At 44.6% G+C, this 16,338-nt stretch overlaps 1 protein-coding gene across 1 annotated transcript in view; it reads right to left on the bottom strand.

Annotated features, from left to right (window-relative positions):
• Positions 1–63: 63 nt before the first annotated feature.
• Positions 64–16,338, bottom strand: part of lgr6 (leucine-rich repeat containing G protein-coupled receptor 6) — a 31,636-nt gene continuing 15,361 nt past the window's right edge. The window contains exons 3-18 of the mRNA XM_003963317.3: positions 13,411–13,482; positions 11,725–11,796; positions 8,719–8,934; positions 8,499–8,570; positions 6,176–6,244; positions 5,663–5,734; positions 5,496–5,567; positions 5,022–5,090; positions 4,169–4,240; positions 3,851–3,916; positions 3,674–3,745; positions 3,435–3,506; positions 3,096–3,221; positions 2,477–2,631; positions 2,258–2,338; positions 64–2,154 (exon numbers count right to left, since the gene is read on the bottom strand). Coding sequence (XP_003963366.1) covers positions 932–2,154; positions 2,258–2,338; positions 2,477–2,631; positions 3,096–3,221; positions 3,435–3,506; positions 3,674–3,745; positions 3,851–3,916; positions 4,169–4,240; positions 5,022–5,090; positions 5,496–5,567; positions 5,663–5,734; positions 6,176–6,244; positions 8,499–8,570; positions 8,719–8,934; positions 11,725–11,796; positions 13,411–13,482 — 2,581 coding nt within the window. The 3' untranslated portion in view covers positions 64–931. The remainder of the gene's footprint in view (positions 2,155–2,257; positions 2,339–2,476; positions 2,632–3,095; positions 3,222–3,434; positions 3,507–3,673; positions 3,746–3,850; positions 3,917–4,168; positions 4,241–5,021; positions 5,091–5,495; positions 5,568–5,662; positions 5,735–6,175; positions 6,245–8,498; positions 8,571–8,718; positions 8,935–11,724; positions 11,797–13,410; positions 13,483–16,338) is intronic.

Genomic DNA, 16,338 nt, shown 5'->3' with positions numbered 1-16,338 from the left:
GACACAGGATGCCTTTATGTGGCATTAAATTGCATTTTTTTCATATTAATATGAGTCCAATGGTTATTTTGTATATTTAATATGAAGATAATTTTATTCAAACATATGCATAGCAGTTGTATACAAATTATGTACATCCAAAATAGCATTTTTACAAACTACAGGTTTATTTTAAACATATAAAATATTATATTTGCTGTTAATCATATAAAAGGGAGACGAACATCACGATGCTGTAGTGAGTCAATACCATGGTAGTTCAGAGGTAGTTACATCGTATGTACATGTTGGTAGCCTATTCTAATGTGTGTTGAAAGAGACCCCCCCCCCATGGCTGTTTAATTGTTCTCCTCCAATGTTGCATATTTAAGACAAAATTTATGTAAACTATAAATGTGCGGTCTGACTCCTGCTCCATCTTACCGGCATGCAAAGAGTAACATTTCTTTAGGACAACTTTGCACATTAAAAAAAAAAACCTCAAAAAATGTTAGCTTACTCTGGTAGAAACTTTTCGCCGTTTATGACGACTCCCTTTCTTTGAAAGCCTTAGCTATAATATAGATTTATGCAATAGAAAAATCTATACGGTCACGCCACTTAAAATACAACCACTCAAATTGTAACCGCTAATCTTGACTTATCACATTTTAGTATAAACATCACAATTCTACTGTTTCTAATCCACCCCGGCTAAACATCTGATTTGTCAGCTGCTATTTTTTTCCATGCAGTTTTCATAATTTCTTTTGTCATACAAGTCCTGGATTGGTGCATTCCACTCCACTGGATCATGTTCTTTTCATCAGAACCATTGAGAGTTTTGATGTTCTCACATTCTACTGTCTTTGTGGACCCGATCTGAGATGCTTGTCGGAGAGGTCTTGGTGTGACTGGTCCGTTGACAGTCCTTGAGTCCTTGTGCGGGGGCTCACAGATGAGTTGAGCTCGCGGTAGAACGATGTTGAGAGTTACAAGTGTTCAGAGGATCCAAGCTCTTTGTGCAGTTGTCGCTGAGGCTTTCTTGGTCTCTCCCCCTCTCTCTGTCTCTGGCTGTGGGGATCTGACAAGGGATGAGGAGAAGAGACGAGGCGGAGGAGGATTGGGAAAACCGGACGTGATCTCGGTGGGAGTGACAAGCGGGCGCAGCGCTGTAGAGAACTTCGGACTCGGCCAGCGTAGATGAGTCGGAGCAGGAGCTCTTCTCTGTCCCCACAGAAACCAGAGAGTCCAGGGTACGGTCCCTGCGTAACTTTGGGCGCTCTTTTGGATAAGGCCAGAGGAAAAACTGGGAGAGGTCTCGCGTGAAAAGGAGGAACAGGAGAGGATTCAGGCAGGCAGGTAGTGGCTGGAGAAGCAGAAGAACTGATTTGAGCACCTCCTCCCCCAGGGAGAGAAGGCCGAGGAGGGAGCACAGAGACAGGAAAGCTACCGGTACATAGAGGAGGCCGTTGGTGAATATTAGCCACGCAACATGTTTGATCATGGTGCAGTCCCACAGGCCATCACACTCTCCCCGCAGTAAATCCCAGTAAAGGCGGATATATGAGCCTGTTACTATCAGCAAACACAGAGTGTTCATCATGATGAGCGCTAAGGAGAAGCCCAGCGAGGATGGCAATCGAGAGGAGGGGGGTGGCAACGGCGAGGGCAGGCAGAAAGGTGAGGACCCATACTCCCCCACTCCGACCAGTGGCAGAGAAGCGAGGGCGAGGGAAAGAACTAGGCAGAAAAGCGCGCATGTCCGCACACTGCCAAGGGAAGGCAACTTTCCGTAGGCACGGGCGCACGTCATACTCACGCCGCACTGCACAGCTGCCAGAGTCAGCAGCAGCACGCTCGCCTCGGACGCAAACACCCACACCCAGCCTGTCGCCTGACAGCCAGACCCCGCCTCCCAGCGGGCGCCGTGGTCAGCAAACTCTCCCAGGGTGAGAGCGTCCACAAAGGCCAGGGTTCCTGTGCACATGCCTGTCAGCAGGTTGGAGGCCCCCATGCAGGCCACGGTGAAGCGGAGCGGTGAGAGGTAGCCCGGCGAGCTGAAGAGGGACAGAAGCAGAAGGGAGTTCCCCAGAAGAGACACCAAGGAGATGAACCACAAGCCTACGCGAACGGGCCAGCTGCCCAAGAGCGAGTCGCAGGGACAGAAAGGACCTGCAAAGAGACGTCTCATCAGCCGTGAATCGAAACAATCTCAGACACAATAAAAAAAATCCCAGCATTTGATTTAACCCTCTCAAAGTACAGCCTCACTTACCTGGGGTAGGAGAGCACTGGACACTGGCCTGTAGTTTGGATTCTTCTATTTCTAGCTGGAACTCCTCCAGGTCAGGGTCATCTGGAATGAACCATTGTTGGTGTCAAAAATGCTTCTTTTAGGTTCCAACTTCTTCGAGTCAGAGAGCTTAATCTGCACATGTGTCGCGAGAAGACTTGTAGACTTGTAAAAATATCACATTATTCTCCATTTTCTTACAGTGCGCGTCCACATGGACCGGGTACATGGGCGCCGTCCTCTTGTGGAGATCCTCATCAACGTGACCTTGCTCCGCGTCCCACTGGCTGGCCGGTTTATAGCTGTCACAGGAACCATACACGCAGCACTGGTAGGCATATGGCATCTCTATTACCCTGCAAGAAAGAAGATACAATGATTTTGCTGGGGGAAAAAAACCAATCTACAGCGGATGTCCTGAGGAAGGTTTACACCAATCCTTCAGAGTTGAAGCTTAGGTTTTGAACACGGTATTAGATATTCACATGAAAGTTCTGGGGCAGTAGTTTATCTTGTTTCTGTAGCGTTTGACATCATGTGAACAGTAAAGCATGAGCTGTATTATGATTTTGACGAAGGTTTTTGGCAGGAGATCTGTGTTGATGAAGATCTTTAGCAATGTTGACGTCGCCGCTCACCACCATCCCCTCTCATTTTGAAACCCATAGAGTCTTTCATAGAAAGCTCTCACAAAAAAAAGAAAAGAAAGAGGGTTCTTGCAGTAATTAGCTTACTGTCAACACTGCCTGTGTTTGGTAAATTGAAGGTATTAAAAGGAAATCATGTTGGAGAGATAATTGGAAAAGTGTGTGTGTATTACCTCATACGGGGAAAATGATCGGGGCTGAAGGCGTCATATAATTCCGCGTTGCCTCTGACTTTGAGATGGGTGAGACCGCCTAAACCTGTGACAGGCACTGAACTCAGCCGGTTTTCAGTCAGGTCCCTGAAATCAGCGCAAGAAGAAATGGAGGGAAAAGGGTGAGTTTGGGCCAAAATTATCTGTTGGAGTTCACTGTTTTTTGTTTTAGGGGGGCAAAAAAGGCCTGTCTTTTCGCACTCTCACGTTCCCTTCTGAAGCTTAAAAACAAATCACTCATGCTGATGATGCTATGGAGGGTGGATGAGGGCTCTCAGCGACAGTCATGCGTATACTCACAATTTCAATAAGGACTGAAGGGATGCAAAAGCATCTGGGTGGATCCGTTCGATCAGATTCCAGCTCAGATCTCTGAAACATTTAAAGAAACGGAGTAAAAATGGATGGAGAGAAAGCTTAAGCAGTTTAATGGAGAGAATAATATCTTCCCAGAATCTTGTCAAATTTTAATCCGCCGAATGCTTCTGTCCATGAGATAATGTAGGAAGGGGCGAAGAAAGGAGCCAAACCTGACTTACAGTGCTCTCAGAGAGGTGAGCTGCTGAAAGGTGCTCGACTCTATCCTCCTGATTTGGTTATGCTGCAGGCCTCTGTTGAGAAACACACACACACACACACACAGCACATATAAAATGTGCAACCCTGAGATTTGAGCCCGTGGTGCGTGTGGTGGTGTCGGGGTTTGAATTACTCACATCTCCTGCAGCGACGAGCAGCGGTAAAAACTGGGCAGATGCTCTATCTGGTTGTAGGACAGCTCCCTGCAACAATACACAAAGCACATAAACAGTGACCAGCTGCGGATTTGAGCGTGGGAAATCACGGCCTCGGCGAGGTTATTTGGGTGTGCGTTCAGCTCTGCGTGTATGATGGGACAATGGTTTTGTGGGTGAGTCGGATGGGTGATTGGATTTCACAGTAAAGTGATTAAACAAATGCTTCGGAGCTCAGTCGGTATCTGTTTTGTTTTTTTCTACCTCCCCTCTTCCCCCCGGCATGTACAGTATACTTACAGCACTCTTAGGCGAGGCAGCTGCTCGCATAGATCCGGAGGGAGGGCCGAGAGTCCGGCTCGAGTCAGCGTTCTGTAGAGACAAGGAAGATTCTATGGTCATTGTTAAAACGCGAGCGGGCGAGAGGAGCCGCTGGTCCGGTGAGCCTAACTCAGTCAGACAGGGGCCAAAACTGTCTTAGCACCATCTCTTTTCTCAGTCTGTTGTTTAGCAGCAGAAGAAAAATGCACAGAAGAAACAGATAAAAGGTTCAGCTTGGTTTCAAGTGCCAGATAACCAGGAATTATTAAATGTTTGGGATCTAACTGGGAGATTTTAGGAGGGATTTACTGCTGAGCTCAGCGCTACTAAATCTCTTGCTAGACTTTGGAAGACGGCTGAAGTGAATAATGGCTGAGACTAGTCAAAAAGGCTCTGGAGGAGGGAAGGTGTCACTGTCAAAGTCCACCACAGAGAGACAGCTCTGGGAGATTACAGCAAGGTGCCCTTCATCTGTGAAGGACGGGGGAGTCACGTGTAGCTGCCAGTGGAACATGCTTGCTGGTGACTACATATGTGAATGCTGACAGAAGCAGCGTATTCTGCAGATGGACAAGGAGCCAAAACATATACCATTACGTATATGACTTAATTGGTCAGCTGATCGACGACAGATCAGAATTCATGTATTAAAGCATTTCCTTCGAGTGGATAGAGAGACAGCTAAATCATTTTGATTATGTGTAATTGTCCAAATCATTTCTGCTATGACTGCCGCCCCTCTGTGTCTCTCTTGCTCATCCTCTGTGCTTCTCGTGTCAGTTATTGCCGTCACGCCAAATAACGCTGAAAATCTGACTTGGGTGACACTCACAAAATTTCCAGGCTGCTGGTTCCTTTCAGATCTGGAAACTCTTGAATCTGGGTTGCTCCGTTGAGGGAGCTGTTAACGAACACAGAGAACAGGGTCAGAAAAGTCTCTTTCTTTCCTCCCCTCTCTTCCCCCTGTCTGACTCACACACACACACACACACACACACACACACACACACACACACACACTCAGGCCCTGTCTAACAGCTCATTTCAAGCCATCAAACTTTTCCTCCAAAATCAACACAGGCTGTTTTGGCTGTCTCAACAGACATCATAAGTCACACTATTCAACATGTTCTTACAGCACACTCTTGCTTACTACATCAGTGCACAGCACAGAAATACACTAACACAACATCATTCAGAAGGACATTACACACGTCCACTCAACTTTCACTGCCGGGGATAGAGAATGATTTAAACAGTGTTTAGGCTAACTCACTGGAATTGCTTCTACTAGCCGCATACTTACAGTGTGTGCAACTTTGGTAAGAACTGGAAAGCGGATTTCCCCACCAACTGGATGGGATTCTCGTAGAAATGACTTCAAGAAAAGAAATACAGAAATTGTGATATAGAAGTGTTTGTGCACGATGACTTGTCATAAAATCACAGTTATCTGTTGCAGCATTAACTTACATAGTTTGGAGCTGAGGGTTTCCTGCAAAGGCCCTCTCAGGGATGGTTTTGATATTGTTGTTATGGAATCCTCTGTAAATATAGAGACTTGCTGTTAGTCGCTAAACATGTTTGATTTTGCATACATTTGTCAGTTGTTCTTTTTTAAATGGTGTGTTTGTGAGCAAGAGTGGAGTCAGATGTCCTCATGTTGCACCTGCCATTGCACAGCTGAAAAGCATTTTTTTTGGATAAATGAGATGTAAACACGCACTCGCACGCTGACACACATTCACACTGCGAACATCTGTTGAAGCTGAAGAAAAACACTGTGTGCATACGTGCAGACCAGCGTGTTTGTGTGTGTGTGTGTGGCGGGGGATCCTAGGCAACACCTGCTTCAAGCGAGAGAGATTATATCCGAGTGCCACATTAAAACACTTAACGGGATTACTCGGGATAATGCAGCCATGATAGTCATGTCAGGCAGGTGGGTTTGTGTGAGTGTGAGAGAGTGTGTGTGAGTGCTCTCACAATTCCTGAAGTTTGCTCAATGTCCTGATGGCCACAGGAAACTCCTGCAGATCGTTGTAGTTCAAATCCCTGAGGGACAGGCAGTCAGATAAACAGTTATGATTAAATAATATATGGAAACATGAAGTCCAAAGCAGGAAGTAGAAACCATTCCCTCCAGCGCGACTTGCAACTCAATCCCGTGTTATTTCAAATGTGATAAAGGGTGTTTGACTGTGCATGTATACACAGCCATTTCCTCACTTATGCGAGAGGCTGACAGCTGCAGAAGTGAAGTCTTGATGTGACCCATGACCCTTGCTGCTCTAACCTGATTATTTAGGTCTGCGTCTGATTAGTTTCCCAGAAAACACTATATCAAAACAACAGTTGCTATGGATGATACGTCATCAAGCAGGTGGCAGGTTGGTTTTTTTCCCTCTCAATTTTTTCCCCCCCTTCATACGAGTACTACAGTTGTGTACACATGTACGTACACAACAACTTCATAATGCACAGCATGTATGGAATATTTATGCTTATGCTTTATTTTATTCAAATCAATTAAAAAAGGTCAAGTGAAAAGGAAAGATGTTTGATGGAGGCTCACTCTTTACCCATCTTGTCACATACATGACTTATGTAATGGTTTTATGATTCATCCTTAGGTTTGAGAAGGCTACTGGTGATGCAGATGGTCTCTTGAATTTCTCATGCTGTGTGATTAACGCCTCATACCAGCCGTGTCCCCACGTCAATGACACCTCCTCTCTCATCTCGCTGAATCATCCGTCTCTCTTACCCACTGAACACGTTAACACACACTATTTTGGTCCAGTGAGCTCCACTCCTCTTTTTCTAATTCTCTAGTTTCCCTTCATCAATCCTATCAGTGCCTCCTCTGACTTTCCTCCCGTTGCCAGACACTTCCTGGGGCAGATAATGAATTTCGAGCATTAAAACGGCCATATGTTTTTGAGTGCTTATCTGCACACACATGCGTGTGCCCACACACACACACACACTAAACTCTTTTTTTTTGCACTTAAACACATTGTTAAGCAGCCACCAGGCCACCATGGCTTCTGTCTCCATTTCTTTTACATTCTGCACCTCTTTTATAAAAGTGTAGGTCGCATTCATGCGGTTTTCTTTAGTGATGTGAGTAGAGGATCTGTTCGGTGCCTATGCTCAGCCTTCCTATAGGTACGCTGGACCTCAGTGCTGCTTAGAAAAATTACTTTTACTACCAAGGACAGATGGAGCTGTTATTACTTCAGGGCAGCTATTCACAAGGCCTGGGCCTCAGGGTGCAATCCAGAGGGCTGCAGATGCAGCAGTTTCGCAGATGGTAGGATTTTCTTTTCATCTTTTTTATCAGTTTGAAGAAAAGATTGAAATAAATGATAGGCTGATTTCAAGAGCAGTCACATCGGAATATGAGCAAACTCGCTTGGATATAAAGAAGATTGTTTTTCATTATTTTGGAGTGTGACATGAAAAATGTGCAGACACGGAGGTGATTGTTCAGTGTTGAGAAACTGAGCTGCTCTGAGCTGATCAAAGAGAAAGCTTTACTCATTTCTTTTGTTCCTGTGTTGGTTGTGGTTTTGAAACTGTTCAGTGCTGGGAGTGCTGGGAATTAATAATTATGGTGTAGGGTTACACCGCTTTGACTTTGGCATAGCATTTCCATTTCTTGGTAAAAAATATATTGATTTAGGACGCGCTGTGCACGTCAGTGACTCGGCTGCAATGAGCCTGATAGGTTTACTCATTTGCTTTGTGTTTCCTCTTGAGTGATTTCCTTTTATTTCCTGGTACTTGAAGAAGAAGCCCAGGGGGATTGATCAAATCATTTGTGCTAGTTTTCATTTAAGCATTAAAAGCGGGAAGTTACCAAATTCTTTGGACAAAAATGACCCAAAGCATTGATTTGGCTTTTGCCAACTACGTTGCGAGTATGAGCACTCATTAATGAAGCTTGTGTAATCTATGGCTATAGAGGCAACAAATTCAGAGATATTGTATACTTTATGCAGGGTTATTCTGAGGCAGGGTTAACTGATAGATTAGCAATTTCCTGTAGGACCATGAAAATAAAGGAAGGCCCTGAAATGGAAATCTCTTAAGGTTGGTTCATTTGAGTTTCTTTCCAGTGCGTATGGTCATTTTAAGGGTGAAGATAAGGTTAAGGTCACATTATGAGGGAAGGAAGTGGTGGTGAAGCAGTAGTTATGATTCGGGTTAGGTTTAATCCTGAGGAAGGGAAAGATAAATGTATCATATTACCTTTAGTCTAATTACTGTCCAAAATGTGTGTTTGCATGCCTCTCGTACTCACAGTGTCTCCAGACTGTGTAAACCTTCAAAACATCTCGGATCCATGGTCTGGATATGGTTGTTGTGGAGGTGCCTGGGGGGAAAAAATAGCCACAAATATTGTTTTGGACAAATCAGAAATTATCTCATCATTTCCAGACGCACAGCAATTTCCAAATCACACAGAACAATCATTTTCAAAGAAACACGGACCAAAGAGGTCAAAATGAGACGTCACTTACAGGACAACGAGGGCAGAGAGGTTGGTGAAGGCATAGTCTGGAATGTGTGTGATCTTGTTGAGGGCCAGCGTCATGGCCTGCAGGGACGGCAGGGAGTCTAGTGCCGCCACTGGGATTTCTGTTAAGGAGTTGTCATCCAACCACAGGTGCCTCATAGAGGAAACTCCTCTGAAGGCCCAAGCCGGAACCTCAGACAGCAGGTTAGCATCGAGACGCCTGCAGGGTGAGATAATTACTTAAATACAGTGTTTGCTGTTCTTCACGTGTATCCGAGTGCGTGCGTGCATCATAGATTGTGTGTCATGAAAACACTTTGGCTTAAAGGAAGGTTATTATGAGAATTACACATCCTTAATTCTCCTTTCATCTTTGTTGCAGGGTTGGAATCTCCTGATTTATGATTTATTCCCATGCTAAGTAAGCCACGTCAAGCCTCACCAGCACAGACATGCATGAAATGTAAGACGAGGAAAAAACACAAACATGTAGGAGCATTTGCAAGGAGCCCATTTTATTTTACTTTGTTTTATTTATGTGGAAGGTGTGTGGTAAATTTGAAGATGATTCTTCAGCTATTCTTCATTCTTGGATTCCTGCTGTCGGCATTACTTATCACCATTTATACGCATACAAGGCTCCTTTAATCAATGTTTGACGCCAGACACAGTCAAACATTTTCACACAAGTGCTTTCATGTCGCCGACCAAACCAAGATACCAGACCTTTGTTCTTCGTTGTCTCTCAACTCACGGGCTGCAAGTGTGGACTGTGACATACGGCACATAAATGCTCACATACACACTGGCCGCAGTGATAAATGATGCCCTCGGGGCAGAGTTGTCAAACTGAGACCGCTTCCTCCTGCCATTCTTCTTTTTTTGGCCCTTCACACTTGTCCATTAATCTTCTTTTCCTCCCTGCAGCTCACATTTGTTTCTTACATCTCCATTCATGCTGAAAACTCTTGAGCATCTCACTCTTTAACCCTTGTTCTCCTTTAAACACTTTCTCTTATCAATCTTCTACTGGGTTCATTTGATCCTTGCACAACAGCTCCTCCTCTGTCTCTTGGCCGCTCTGAGGCCTCACCAAACAAACAGCATCATCAAAGTGAAATCTGAACTTGAACTCTGAACCGTAGGCTTTTCTCCTCAGGGAAATCTGCCATCAATAGAAGCAACTGTATACACTGGCAGATGCTCTAACACAGGGAAACACCATCCGGCTTGCATGTAGATGCACAAGAATGAGTGATCGTGCACTTATGAGCACTCTGAACAACATATGGATGTGGCGCATTCCTCAACTGATATCTCTTAAGAGAACAACATCACCCCTGTGCATCCGGTGTCCTTCAATTGTGGACGTTTGTCCCTGACCCCAGTGAATGGATGAAGGCCTTGGAAGACCCTTCAACTTTCTGGTTCGTTCTTCAGGGCAAAATAATAATTGCTCCTCTGAGGGGACCTGCCAGGGCTCACGAAGGTCCAGACAGAACCCGGAATGTTCCACAGAAGCCAGTAAAGCAGCAGCTATTTCCTGTCCATCACATCAAAGTCCGAGGTATGATTACAAGAGAGACGTACAGAAAGATAAAGGGAGTTTGCTTAAACGATCCAAGAGGTCTGTGGAATCAACCTCCACAAGCTTGTTTCTCCAGATGGCCAGTTCTATGTACTCTGTCGAGTACTTTTTCACTATCACTGAGTCACGGGTCTGAAAACAGAGCTGCTCTTGTGGAAGTCATCCAGACTTTTTATACTGCTCGATCTTCGACGTATGTGACCTAAAATGCCTCCATCTGATGGCACCCAGCAAAGCGACGGTGCTCTCAGGTTTAATTAGCCCCTCCCAAAGGGTGAGACAAATTTCTTAACTCGGCTTCACTTCACCGCAAACAAAAAGAATCTCATCCAAGATTAAGACATGATTAATTTTCAAAAGTCAACCTCCTTTGCACTTTTATACCTGTTTAAAGCCTGCGCGCCAACTGTCTTTTTACCTGCTGCGTTTTATGTCAGCGAGAGGCGCCGGCAAGCTTCACTCTCAAAAGCCGTTCCAGTAATCTTTCTCTGGTGAGCTTATCATTATAGTAATGACAAGGTGTGTCTCTACACTCTGTCTGTGTGTGTGTGTGTGTGTGTGTGTGTGTGTGTGTGTGTGTGTGTGTGTGTGTGTGTGTGTGTGTGTGTGTGTGTGAGGGGAGGGGAGGGGAGGGGAGGGGAGGGAGGAAGGGTGGTGTACAGACACTGACTTGTATTTTTTCATTACTTAAGATCATCTCTGGGAACAAACTTGATAGACCACACATACACTTCAACTGAAGACAGGCAGCATCATGACATAAATCTGACATTAGACATAGACCCCCTCTAAGGAGGGGGGGCTTGAGTTTGCATGCACGTATGTGTGTGTACATCATGTGGGCTGGGATACATTTATGGGTATTTGCACTTCAGTATCAATTTGTAAAGCAGATATGTCGAACACACATGTGGTGCACAGTCGGAGAGCAGAGACATGAGAGTTTACAGATACAGTAAGGTGGTCCACACATGCAGGCACCAAACCTTCAAGCTGACCCCAAGCATTTGAGACATATATGCCACCAAGTGCTCTCATTAGCCCTGGGGGTAGCGGCGTGGGTGGTGAGAGAGGAACGGAGGAGAGGTGGAGGAAGAGGGGGGAATTGATGGAAAGTAGGGTTGTTTCACAGCTCATTGGAGATGCTCTCCCTGGCCTGCAGTGTCTGCTGTTTCCCTCATGGCTTCCAGATGCTATCATGAGCTGCACTGACAAAGTCAGGCTATGAATCCTTACATCAGGCTGCACAGCACAGCACAGGACCTTTAGGGGTATGGTCTGTAATATGTCAGTGTTACTCTACACCTGCGCTGTGGTCATGGAGCTGAGATGTGTGAGTGGGTGGCCAGGGAATTGCTTATTGCCTGCTGTCTGTGGTCGAGTAGCATGATTACTGCGTGCATGTGTGTAGTAAAGACTCACAGGGACAGTAAGTTAGGCAGGTCCCAAGGAGCATCGTCAGGAAGTCTCTCCAGTTGATTATTCTGCAGCATCCTGAAAAAACACAGTGAAATTAGTCATTCATAGGTGTAATAGGTCTGTGCGTGATTGAGAGTAATGTGATGTGCATGAGGGCACATCGAGCGGAACAAATAATTCCATCATGAGGGGAAATCTGACACACGGAGGAAAAGACCAGCGCAAGCTTGAAGTGGAGTGAAAGAGCAGAGGGCAGATGAAAAGAGACGCTCCTTGGGTGGGCTGCTGATGTCATTCTCGAAAGAATGAAGCAAAACGCGAGAAGGAAGTGGGGAGCAAACAATAGCCCACTCTCTCTTTCCTCTCCGTCCCTCTCTCACTTTCTCTCTCTAAAGTTTTTGTTCTTTTTTTGTTGTTGTTGTTAATCATGTCATTGCCAGTCATCGGCCAGTACCACACAAGGTAAGTAGTCACCAGTGTGATGCCCACTGCAGCGCCATGCTGCCCCTAACCTGAAAACATGGGGCCATATTAGCTCTAAAACATCTGAAATTCAAGCAATACTTTATTTGTCTTTTAAAAGTTTTCAATATTTTCAGTGCAGTGGTGCAATTAGACTTTGTTTAAGTACTTAACTGTTGTTCTTACCCATATTTGAGCGTTTTTTCAAGGTATAAAGGGCATCTTATTTGCCTATCTGGTGCGTAGTATAAAACAATGCTACCCAGATGTGTAAAGCATGAATGGTAATCTTCCCTATGGGATGATGATGATGCTATGAAAAATACATGAAATTGGCTAAAGAAAAATTCCCTTATGGGGCATTTATTCATCACATTGTAGTGTGTTTCAGGGGTGTGAGCAGAGACCTTGTAGTTAACAAGGTCGTGTTTGCCACCATTGACTGACATTTCGCTGCTTTATAGCGTGTTAGAGAGGCTTTTTTTCTAGGGTGTTACAGTGTTTCTGCAGACTTGTACAAACTCAGGGAGTGTTTTCTTATGTAGTAATGACATAATAGGCTTTTGCTGGTTCACTCAATATATGTTTCATACCAGAAAAATAAAAAATGATCAAGTGTTGTGCCTGGTAATCCCCCAGATTCCCTGAAATTATGTACCACAACGCTATAGTGGAGTTTATATATTGTGGCAGTGCTCCACAGCCAAGGTTTAAAAGAGCTGAGTTGCTTGCCAAAGCTAATGAAAACCTCCTTAATATTCTTGTTTTCCACCCACTAGAAATATGACCGCAACTCATTAAATGGTACGCTCACAGCTCGGAAAGTACTATGGTTTTTATGGTTCCTTTGCACTTTTTGCAACAGTTGGTGGCCATGGATCATAAGGCTATGAACACACTCTGACAAATGGGGTGTTGAGAGAGATTTGAATGACTTTTCAAATTGATTTTTTTTTTTTTTTTTTTACACTCACTGTAATCTAGGTGGGTGGTGCGACTGGGAGGTCCTAGTATTACACCTGCGAGAGAGTTTGCACACGCAGGGCTTGTTTTCGGCATAAAAGATCCAAGGCCGTAAATTTTAATTGCAGTTCATGATACACGGCCCATATTTTATTCAGGTCAGGAGTAAAACTCAAGCAGAATACCAAACAACCATTGCTCTACCGCCACTGTTCTTGGTTGAGAGAAACAAAAGAAGAAGAAGAAGAAAAGGGGGCTACTTACAGAACTTTGAGATTATGGAGACCCTGGAGAGCGTGGCCCGGAATGTACCTCAGCTGATTTCCAGAGATTCGCCTGGAAGAGAAATCCAGAAATAAAAAGTCAGAGAAAATAAAATAAGAAGTCCATATATATGATAGCGTGTGTGCAAGCTTTAAGCGCACATGCGTTTGGTGAACTTCATAAAGCCTCCTCCTTTTTGCTGGTGCAATATAACAGTAATCTTGAGGCCCTGTGCTGATGTTCAGGTGGAGAGGTGTGCACAACAGGCAACAACATTCCCTTGTCTTCATCCAAGAGGCTAAGCCTTAGTTAGCAGCAATTTGTGTGCATGCGAGTGTTTACGTGTGTGTATATACAAGGTGTATACTATGTATGTGCACATGAGCTATGTGAGCATGCACGAGCTATTTTCCATGTCCTTGAGTGAAATTGGGCCCATTCTGAGGGGCCTTGAGGACAGCGAGGGAGAGAAACCACACACATTCACACAAGCAATCCAATCAGTTTGTTTATCAAACACAGCACCTAATGGTCATTTGTGAGTGTGTATAAGATGTCCAAATAAATAACACTCAGTCCAACAGAGTAATTCTCAAGGTCACTAGCTGGAAGCACAGTTTAAACAGAGATTTGGTGCTCACAGCTCAAGACCACCCACTTTTATTAAACACGCGCACGCTAAATGTTACTCATTGGCATCCTCCTCACAACGTTGCTCCACAGGTGACATTTTCCTGACATTCCGCCTCATGTCCAGCAGTTGTGCACGTGTGTGAGCTGTGCAAGCAGCCATTTGAATCCAGAATATGAATATGGAGACGATATCACCCTTACCCAGGCGCTATCACTGGGATGGTGATGGATGAGTGCTTCCAAAGTACCTCTGACATCTGATAATCATGTCAACATGTCTTAGTCTTAGAACTCTTAGAACTGGCAAACCGCAGGACCCCCAACCCCCCCCCCCCCCCCCCCCCCCCCCCCACTGCCCTGGCCAAATGTCACACTCAGCTGATTTTAAATCTCTTACAGGACTCTTATTTATAAAACAAAAAAATGCACTGATAGTTAGCCAAGCTATTGTGGTGCTGCTTAATCGTGACTGAAAAAACCCACTCGTTCAAAATCGCTCAAACTTCATTTGATGGCCCCATGTGACGTCTCAAAAGAGAGATCATCTGTGGATTGCAGCCCAAACAGTCCAAAATGCATTCTCATTTCAAGATTATGGAGTTCAGCTGGATTAGGATCTGAATTTCAACCATAAAGAAACCTGTATACTGCCCCTTTGGTCTCCTAAGAGGACAATACCTCTGCTTCCACAGTGCTGTGCCAGTTTTTGCTATTGCACAAGCCGGTCACAGAGGACCATTTCTGTGACCACATCTCCCAGAATAACAATTGCAAGTTCCTACAATGATCCCGACCCCTGTAAAATTGACCTAGGCCTGCTCTCTGCAATGAATTTTCTTTTGGTGGCTGTTCAGATGTGCTGATTAATTACAGACAGTTATGGGGGAAGAAAAGATTTGTAGATTTTAGGTAACTGTATTTTCACTGGGAGGATAAGGATGGTGAGTAATTGAGTTTTAGAAAACAAACATTGTAGTTAAGGCCAGGGTATGCTGCACACATCTTACTGCCAACCACCCTTTCTTTATTAGCTGTGCCATTTCAGCCAAAACACCATCAGAGTAGATTCGTGCTTTTTTTTTTTGCCCACTTCATTTGTCAAACGGATAATTACATCCAAAGTGAAGATGGATGCTAAAGGGAAGAAACGCAGGCATTCTTGATAGACATCAATATAAGGCTGACGGTTGCCATTGAGCAACTCTTTCCATGATATCAGTGCGTGTTTATGTGTGTGTATGTGTGTGCGTAAATGATCTTACATACGAGTGAATGTTCCACACTTAACCGCTCAGTCATTCCACATCAATCTGATTATAATGAAAGGCGCCTTGCTCTTGTCAAGCCGAGTCGCCAACTGTTTTTTCTTTTAATTTAATTTGGGGATGGTTAAAATTTTTCTTGGCCCCCAGACTGCAAAGATAAAAAAATGGAAAACTCCATCCCAACATAATTCTGCTTTATTGGAGGGAGGCTTAGATAAAGCCGAAGAGCTCGAGTTGTTTCAAAACATCGAGAAGACGTGGGACGGCCGGTAACTTAGCAACCCTGATATCACAGCTGATCAATATGGGGCTTTAGTGAAGCATACCAAGTGGTGATTATCGTATGTATCTCTGTGCTATTGCCCAAAAACAATGATAAAAATCCCCAGTCTGCGTGATAGCGCTGGGAGAATGATGAAAGAAGGAGGAGAGGATAAACAGATCATATCGGGGGGTGGGCAGTGTGGGTGTTGGGTGGGGTATGCAAGAACACATGCATGTGTGACCTTTACCGCCCTCAGTCCATCAATAGACATGTTATGCCTCCTTCTGTTCAGAGGTGCAACCTGAGGGTCAACCACTTAACCTGGTGTTAACCTCTGAAGCGACCACAGAAAGCGACGTGCACGTTTGTCAAAGGGAAATACAAGAAGACAAAACAAAAAGTCTTGGCAAATGGTTTTTAACTCGCTTAGAACATTTCAGCCTGTCCCTCCTACGTAGGCCACAATCCAGTCTATCAAAAGAGGGTCTCTCCTATCTTTTAAAGGGAGATGAGCCAACTTCCACCAAAAACGTTCACAAGTGTCAGAGACGGAGAGGTGGAGGGACAGTTTATCATCGCAGCATACCACAGAAAACAAGATAACACAAGACAGAATGTGGACAGTTTTCACTCAATTTTTCAATAGTCTGTCAAACAGGAACGGCCAATATCAACTTTAATATAACCAACAGCCAACAATTAACTCGTCAGGCCATGCGGGAGGGGTAAGGTTCAGCTTTTTAATTAGCACCAGTGACAGTTCCA

This window comes from Takifugu rubripes, chromosome 3 (assembly GCF_901000725.2).
Source record: "Takifugu rubripes chromosome 3, fTakRub1.2, whole genome shotgun sequence".
In the NCBI taxonomy this organism is placed as follows: Eukaryota; Metazoa; Chordata; class Actinopteri; order Tetraodontiformes; family Tetraodontidae; genus Takifugu; species Takifugu rubripes.
The sequence above is the reverse complement of the archived record's forward strand: the minus strand, read 5'-3'. Positions and strand labels throughout refer to the sequence as shown.